This window comes from Lingula anatina, chromosome 1 (genome assembly GCF_051362555.1).
Source record: "Lingula anatina isolate TDL-2025a chromosome 1, LinAna3.0, whole genome shotgun sequence".
In the NCBI taxonomy this organism is placed as follows: domain Eukaryota; kingdom Metazoa; phylum Brachiopoda; class Lingulata; order Lingulida; family Lingulidae; genus Lingula; species Lingula anatina.
This window is the reverse complement of record NC_141767.1, coordinates 10,824,162-10,833,206: the sequence shown is the minus strand read 5'-3', so window position 1 is coordinate 10,833,206 and position 9,045 is coordinate 10,824,162. Positions and strand designations below refer to the sequence as shown.

Below are 9,045 nucleotides of genomic sequence, written 5' to 3'. Positions count from 1 at the left end.
TTACTGCCTCAAAGTTAGGCAAATTGCATCAACCATCACGTATGAAGACATTTTACATTAAAGCTTTGCGAGTTGTAATAATTACCTTTTTACATCATACATGCAATGTATCACTTGCTGCATTGGATTGAAAGCAATTTTGTAGTTTTTATATATTGACATCCTTCTTGAAAATGTTTCTAACCAGCCTACAATTTCTTACAGGTTAAGTCCTTGATGAAGGTTTGCGCTCTGAGGGCTTTTCAAGTTAAATATAAAACAAGTCTTCTTAAGATAATTCTATTCAAATAAATTTATTTCCATACACAAGGTTACTACATAAAAGTAATCCAGTACATATTCACAAAAACTAGAGAAATATTTCAAGATTCTAAAAAAATTACATAATAACCAAGCTTAATTTAAACTACACAACAAAACTGAAATATTACTACATATTTAAAATGTAGACTTCATTCCCTTTTTTTTCAGTAACTGAAACCTCTTAAAACAATTCTTTACTTGTTCAGTGTTATTCTCTTTTTGCCAAAAATGCTGTACTAGATAAATTATTCTTTGGAAACTACTTGGAAGTCTGCAAAAGTCACAAGTAAGCACCCTTTTTTCTTCACATCACAATTAAAATGTACCAAAATTTGGAGAAAAAATTATGTAAATCTTTTTAAACAGGCAATTTTGTCATATTCACTCAATTCTGGCAATTCTTTAAAGAATATTTTACAAGTTTCTTTCCATTTTTCCCCTTTTAACATAAGATATAAAAAACCTGCAACTTCCTGCTGATTATTATTTCACACATAATCCCAAACGATATTATTATGCCAAGTATTGTGGCATGCAACTTTCCAAGAAACTAAGTATAAAATCGTTGTGGTGGGCTACCATGTGACTGCAAATTAACATGGAGGTCCACATTCCCCCCAAGACCATTTAACAAGTGTGTGGAGACAGCGAGTTTTTAATACGGTAATTAGGAGTATGGCAATCTAAACAAATGGTGTCTATTGGCACTGAAAACTTAAGTCCAAAACAAATGCATTGCATAGGAATACACAGAATATAGCAGAAGACCATTAACAGCTGAACACTACAGGGTAAGAAAAACATATGAGAGCGAGATTTCTTAAAAGGAAGCAAAGTACATATATATATATATATATAGATTGACAAACACAACAGCAACAGATCAATTTAAATGCAGATTAATATAGTACAGTAACACTATATAACTTTTGGCAACAAGGGTTTTATAACATTACAAGGCATGGTACTGAGAAAATGATTTCTGTGTGATAACAATGTCATAAGTAGTATCTGCTGTATTAAAGTAACTATGAAGGACCATGCTTGCTTAAAATTGCCTGTGGTAGCAAACTGAAATTTTCATCAATTATTATGTTCAAATATTGAGATTTGTAAACAACTTGGCAGCATCAACTAGGATCAACAAATTGCAGGCAATTCTGTAAACCTCCGTATTATGTCTATAGGATTTTTTTTCATATTGTGGCAGTAGTACGTCTCGGACACTATTAACAAAAACAAAAAGAAACATACAAAGATATGTACACTGTGCCCCCACCATTTCATAAGATATAAACACAATGATACATGCCATGTCCTTGTAACTACAACTATAATCTATCTTCAACATTCATGCCACTGCATCTAGCACTGCAACAATCCCAACATTTTAAATCCAAGCTCACAGAGATATCTGAAAGGATTAATAAACAACACACTTTTTAGGTAAAATTCCCATTTTTCATGTTAATGTCATAACTCAATCTGTCTGAAGTCCACACAAAACCTTTACAGTGTGTTTAAGACAGTGTTGACAAAGTGTATTCCAACTCCACCTCTTCATATTAGTCCTTCACAGCAAGTTGGGCATTTTCTTGGTTTTCAACCCATCGTACTACTCCTCGATCCACAAGGTCACGGTTTATTAGGATAGGCTGGAAATAATGAAAGGAAAATGAACACCATACAAACTTTGCCTTAAATAACACAATTTTATTTGTGAAAACACAATCCACACCACAAGCAACACTCATAAAACAAATGAGACCAAATTAATAATCAGATACAAAACCCAGTCAAATTATTAGAAAAGGAAAATATTGCAGGCAAGAAGCACATTTATTCACATTATTTATTTTACTGTTTTTTTTTTTCTTTTTTTTTTTGTTCACTGGGAAGACATTAACACTAATTTGCTTAAGAAAACTGGACAAGTGAACTGGCAGCTGACAGAAATGAATATCTACAAGGCAATCTGGCAGATGATCAACTGACATTTGCAAAATATATATAGATAGATATATATTTGCAATTTAAAATGAAAATAGTAAATATGGAATGTATGGATAAAAGAACTTCAAGTACACAGATAATTTTCTGTCATTTACACTGCCTGTTAAATGTGAAAATAACATTTGCCACCTGAAACAAAAACATGAACTACCATGGTAACTGATGTTTCAGTTGTCCAGCTATATGCAAACCTTTGCAAAAGAAAATCAATGCAACAGAGACTGCACCAGCAATATAGGCAACTTAGTGAATTCAAACCCTCCAGCACCTCGAGTAAGATAAAATACATTTTTACTCACTTCAGATTGTGGAGGCCATACTGGTTCTCCATTTTGTGCTGTAAACTAAGGAGTAAAGTACAACTATGAGAAAAGGCAAAGAAGGCCATGCAAATTATGGCATGTGGAAAGCAATAATAATAATTATAATAAAAGCCTTTAACTAAATGACAGAAATAACCAAAAACACAGTAAGTATAAAAGACAGTTATACTTTCATGCTAGGGATTTATAGAAGAAAACTATAAGCTTTGTATTGTTAGCCAGCACTTTTAAAGATAAGTATTTTAAAGAAAATTCTGAAAAAGGTCCCCCCCCCCTCCCCCCCCCCCCACCGCACCTACCCTAACACCATTAAGAGGAAGCTAAAGAGCATTTCATCAGGAATCAGAATACCAACTTATTTAAGTCAAAATTTTCCAAGGTGCCCAATATTTGAAAATCCATTCGAATTATTTTTCAAATAATACAAATGAAATAAACAATTCACATTTTGACGGTTTTTTTTACTTTATGAGCTTACCAATGTTCCTTGTGCACCTTGTGTGTACAATTGCACATATGGTATGCCATCTGCTGCTGCTGAGAGAGTCTGGAGCTGCAACATACGTCCCTGTGACACCTCTTCTAGCACAGCACTAGCTTCCAGGGAGTAACTCTCCTCGCCTTAACAGAAGATAAAACTTCCAATTAGAAATGTGTGAAAAGAATAATTTTCATTATAAATTGCATATCTTTCTCTTTCATATCAATCAAAATGAAAAATTACTGTCATCAGTAATATTTTACTTGTACTTTCTAGAGTACTTTATGCAAGCAGGAACAATTTTCTCACAAGTAACTTTCCAATTATCTCTGTCAAGATTACGTTTTTGCCTTAATGGGTTTGTTTATTAACAGACCAACTCAAAAGGTCATGGGCATATTTTAATAAAATTACAAGGATATGTCAGAAATGGGCTGACTTAGAATCAAATAGATGGTCATCAATTAACTAATCAATTTACTAATAATGAGAATAGAGCTGCCTCAGCACAAGTCGACTAGTTTAACAATAAATTACAAACTAATCCTAAACTTATGCTGCCTTTAACTAATACAACTAAACAAACAGGGTCACCAGTACATACCTTCCAATGGTGTTATATTAGCTAAATATGCTTCACAGGCTTGAAATGGTAAAGTCATGAAGTCACTCCTAAGAACATAATATGATAAATCAATAACAATCACATTTTGATTGTTTGAAATTTCCATGTTCTGTCCCCTTAGTTGTGTCATTAATTTGTTACATTTGTAGGAAAAAAAGAAAAAATGGACCTTCCAGAAATAAGGCAGAGGCATGCAGCGTTCGAAATTAACGGTGGCAAGAGGCAGTTTTGCCTCCTAGTTTAACCAAGTTGCCCCCTGGTCTGAAAGCCGGTGGCAAAAAGTTGCCTCCGAGAAATTTTGGAGACTGAAAATAAAGTTATTAAAAGTTTACCAGCGATCGATGTTTTACTTGCCTCCCACTTGTTTACTCCATGAAATGTTGGTTTTCCGAAGTTCTAAACATAGTTATGTGACCTATATAATCGCAACTGTTTGAGGCGCATGTGCACTACGAATATGCAAATGACCTGACTAATGTTTATGTTACATCCGCGCATAGAAGTAGAGAAGATTTATTGAGGGTTTATCCTCGTGCTTCGTTTATTCGGTACTTTTGTAGTATACCCCCCCCCTGTAACTTTCACTTTTCTAACAGTTTTTTACATTGCCTTGTTCATCTATGCTAAAGCTGTTGAAATAAAATGCTTTTGTAATTACCTGTGGTCTTTTTATTAGTTTTTAATCACGTTTAATCCAGCCAGATGACCGACTGTCCATATTGAAATACAATGTGAAAATCTACAATGCACCCGCAGTCAGTAACTTGCCGCGTTTTCGTTGGCTAACTCTAAGGTAATTTCAAGTGAACATAAGATTGCTACATTGTAAAATTGGACTTTCTCTGTGAAGTAATTTTGAGGTACTTGTTCACATAAAATTACCTTAGAGTTAGCCAAAGAAAAGTACCGAGTTTGATTCAATTTTGAAGGTGATCTTCTTGGTAGAGACTTAAATACCCACTGTCAACTGCATGCTGTGAGAGGGGGTTTTCTACCATGAAAAGGATTATGAACGACGGGTGTTGCAATTTGGCAACCCCAACTTTGGACACATTAATGAGAGTGAAAATAGCTGGGCCTCAAGCCCTGAGAGAATATGACCCTAAACCTGCAGTTAACAGGTGGTGGTTGACTGTCCAGAGAGAGGGCAAGGAGGCCAACTATCTTGCCTCATGGGCCTCACGCAGACCAGTAGTGATCATTAACTTGATGCTAGGGCTGAACTATTATCTAATTAAAGTTTGCCTCTAGGTGAGTCCAAGTTGCCTCCAACTTTCAGATCAGGGAGCAAGTAGTTGCCTCCTAGCAAAAAAGTTAATTTCGAACACTGGCATGCTGTATAATGGCTACCTGATCTGCTTCAATGCACACGCCTGTATCCTGGCATATCCTCCATAGTCCACATACTTGATATCACACTCATCGGTCTCATCCTGAACACTGACCACCTGAGCCCTATACCAACCATCCATCATTGGAGCAGCACAGATAACACCAACTGCAAACAAATCAAATGAAAATTTTCAACAATTTTACAAGGGAAATCTTGACTATCAAGTATAGAAAAGAAAACATTAACTTTCATGGATCACTATATCACCGTATTGGTTTGTGTTGAATTTAAATACAGTTTGATATGAAATTAATGCTTCAACCAGATATTTTTCCTGGATCCTAGACCAGATGACATCACTGTATCACTATATCTGTCAGAAATGTCATGAACAATAGGCACCATTTGGAATAATTTGTTTTTCATAGGCTTCACTCTTACTAAATTTATTTCAAACTTAAGACTCCATTCCCATAGATTTTAGATCGATCTATCCCTGTGGGGAGTCTCACTAGATTACTGTCAGCTTAGCCGGCTTAAGCGTCTGTCCCGCCTACTAAAAACTGTAAGGGGGTAATTAACTATGGTGCGCTCTCGGCTGACTGCAATTTAGCGTGAACCCCCAGGGAGTTAGGTCGATCTAAATCTCAATCTCTGGATCGATCAAAATCTCTGGGAATGCACTCTAAGACATACCTTTAGAAATTTTGAATATGTTAAAAAAAAGAATTGGTTTTTTTTCTTATAAGTCTTGAGTGACTTTACCTATGATGCATGTTTCATCCCTTCATCAAAGGGCTTTGATTACAAGACTACCTCAACAACGTTGACAAAGGGTGTAAATGCCATGCCTCCCTGGTTAAAATGTGTTTAGTCTTCAGAAAGTATATACTTAAATGCCTTTGTTACACCAGAATCCTATTTGAAATTTGTTGAAATGTTATATACATCAACAACGTGAAAATGTACAAACCTTCTATAGGCCTAGGTAGTTGAGGAACAATTCCATCATGCTGATAGCACATGATCATGAACTGGTTTAATCTTTCCAAGGAAGGATAAGTGGGGTGGGTAGGTTGCTGGACAAAAATGTGACTAGCATTTACGATACTTGAAACTATGACATCTACCATCACCCCTTCTGGCAGGGTCAACTGAAAACAAACAGAAGATATAAAACTGAAAAAAATTGTGAAATGATGAAGTTGAAAGCCCACCAGTGTATGACATTCAGTTTCTTCAAATTCCTCAAACAAGGTCTATTTATGCACCTTACAAAGTAAATTGATTCTATTCGATATCAATATTCCCAAGATATGCAAATTATGAGTGTGAGATGTAAAACTTCACGTATCAATGACAATACTGCATTAACAGAGCACCTAACTGCCAAATAAACTGTCATAACTCCACACCCTAGCCATAAGCATGATGCATGAGACTTAATTTTAAAAACAACAATTCATCTGAAAGAAAAACAGCATCAATTAAGTATGTACCTGCATCATTTCTGGTGCTAAGACTGGACTAGCTTCTTGGACATGTGTGGATAACTGCCGCAGATCAACATTTGGAAACTGATTTTTGGGAAATTTTCTCCGAATCAGTTTCAGTGCATAATCTACATTGTCTTTGGTACCTGTAATATAAAGTCGTGATGAACTTAAAGATGCATACAAAGTCAATTTTTTGTCACAAAAACCAACAAAATGCCAGCATTTAGTTTCAAGTAGTATAACAAAGAGAATTACCAAAAGACATTGTTTAATTTTACCCGAAAATGATGCTTGAATGGATTTTTCTGCTAGCATTCTATGCTGTATGTCAATGGGGCAGAAAAGTAGGTCACAAAAGTAGGTTAAATTTACGACCAAAAATTTAAAGAAAGGAGCAGTCTAAAGCTCTTTTATGGCTGATCAAGTGATCTATTCAGTTTATCCCTTGGCATGTCGAATATATTTCAGTCGTAGAAGAAATTAGTAGAAGTGGTTTATGTGTTACTAAGAATCCACGCTCCACCGATGCTTGCTTCATAAGTACCTTTTAATATGCTAAAATAGCAAAGAAATAGTACAAAACACCAAAATACAAATTAATAGTACTGTACATATAAGACTACCATATCAAAATAATAATTCGGCCATATTTACCTTCTATTGCACAAATCTGAAAAGTTTCATTGTAGGACTGACGACTTAAAGATATCTCAGTGTCTGATTTTGTTTTGATTGCAGTTATGGTGCTGCCATGTTTTCCAATCAGGCGACCACAGAGTTCCGAGGGGAATTCAAATTCATAGCGAATTATGTCATGAGGGTCATGCTTTTTATTTTCTCTTGGACTGTTATCTTTTCTGCTATCACCATTCCTCTGAAAATAAAGTGCAACATAAATTCTCCAATCAGTAATACCCTGTCTTCTTTTTATTTAAACAATATTCTGTTTAGGAAATGACCAAATGCTACCTAATAAGTGGTTAAATGTGAAAAATAATATGCAACCTAAGCACCTCTGTGTTAATGTGAGTATTCCCATCTCCATGTCCAGTGACATTATGTTCTGGTGCCTTTTCTTCAACACAGGTTTTGTCTCCAGACGCCAACTGCCCATTGGTCAAATGACCTTCCTCTAAGTCACAAGAGTTGCCTACACCTGATGACATCACCCCATTGCTTGTGTGGGAGTCTTTCTCAATTTGATTATTTGCATTCAACCCATTCATGCCTCCACCATTAGCACTGCTGTCAAACTCTTCTTCTCTGATTTGAACTTCAGATGAGGCACCCACACATCCACTTGTGTCTGAATGTTCGCTATGCCCAGATTCATGACTGCTTGCCTCACCATTTACACCAGACATCCCACCATCTACTGTGTCACAGCCCAACTCATTGTGCCTCAGTTTGATGGATTTAGATGGAGACCTTTCCAGGGCACTCTCCATGGTCTGAGAGTGGACTTCTTCATTCACAGGCACTGGAGAGCCACCTTTCGTCAAAACACTTTCAGAAATAGAATTACACGTAGCTACTTCAGGAGTATCAAATTCATTCTCTGGTTCTCCAGACACTGGTAGTGTCGGACTTGACTGACAAACTGCAGATGTTTCCAAGTTACTGTTTGGAGAGAGACTAACTTTCAGAGGCAAGCACACACTGCTGTTTTCTTCCACCATATTACTCTCTTCATGGGCATCAATTTTTGTATCTATCTTCAGATCATTCTCATCTTTTTCTTCCGGACAGACTTTTTTTGGTACAGAAACCTGTCCCACTTCCTCTTTGTCCTTGTTCTCTTCATCTTTATGTTTCTTTCTAGATGTATACCAAAGTAAGCCTACCACTAGCACTGTAGCCATTGCTGGAACTGCTACTGTCACAATACCTTTCAGTTCCATTTTTCACACTGTTAGCATTCACTTGTCAGGAGATGGCGTACTGACCTGAAAAATATTATATTTTTAACATAGGGTTATGTTTTTCTTTTACGAACTATAACCAGTAAAACACCTAACCATTAGTATACTCAAATACACTGTTACGTTTAAACCAAATGGCAACATACAATTAAAATTAAGTGTAACGTTATGGTGGAAATACTGCATTTAGAATTACTGCATCAATGAAAACAAATATGTTGCATGCAGACATTCATTTACTTACTAGAACTTACCAATGCTTTTTATAATGACAATTAACAGCAATTCTTATATTTCAAACGTAATATGTGCCCTTCGGGATAACTGTCTTGCTCAAAGGAAATAACCACTTCAGTCGCAAAATATTTTCCCTATTGCACCACCACGTGTTTTCACCACCTCGCTGTAAGAAATCGCGTAATTTCTCGCGAAGTTTGATCATTCGTGGCGAAAGGATTTAACATCCAAACAAAGAAATCAGCTGATTAATATAATTTTTGTTTTGCATCGTTCCGCAATAAGTTATAATTTTATAGATTTTTAACCGAT

The 9,045-nt window shown here is 35.8% G+C and overlaps 1 protein-coding gene across 2 annotated transcripts; it reads right to left on the bottom strand.

The window, feature by feature from the left end:
- Positions 1-277: 277 nt before the first annotated feature.
- Positions 278-8,937, bottom strand: LOC106153753 (uncharacterized). Of its 2 annotated transcripts, XM_013527849.2 has the most exons (10): positions 8,751-8,937; positions 7,588-8,520; positions 7,229-7,448; positions 6,578-6,717; positions 6,052-6,232; positions 5,096-5,243; positions 3,725-3,792; positions 3,118-3,260; positions 2,616-2,660; positions 278-1,958 (listed from the first exon to the last, which is right to left on the bottom strand). In XM_013527849.2, exons 2-10 carry the CDS (start codon positions 8,473-8,475, stop codon positions 1,869-1,871), a joined length of 1,923 nt encoding a protein of 640 aa, XP_013383303.2. In that variant the 5' UTR covers positions 8,476-8,520; positions 8,751-8,937; the 3' UTR covers positions 278-1,868. The 2 variants fall into 2 exon arrangements, with proteins under 2 accessions (XP_013383303.2, XP_013383304.2); XM_013527850.2 differs by lacking the exon at positions 2,616-2,660.
- Between the last annotated feature and the right edge of the window lie 108 nt (positions 8,938-9,045).

Excerpts from the sequence above, each read along its gene's own strand:
- LOC106153753 (XM_013527849.2), bottom strand. The coding sequence starts at position 8,475 with ATGGAACTGAAAGGTATTGTGACAGTAGCAGTTCCAGCAATGGCTACA. Across the intron at positions 5,244-6,051 it reads ACTACCTAGGCCTATAGAAG|TTGGTGTTATCTGTGCTGCT; the intron begins GTTTGTACATTT and ends ATTTGTTTGCAG. Across the intron at positions 3,261-3,724 it reads TAATATAACACCATTGGAAG|GCGAGGAGAGTTACTCCCTG; the intron begins GTATGTACTGGT and ends TCTTCTGTTAAG.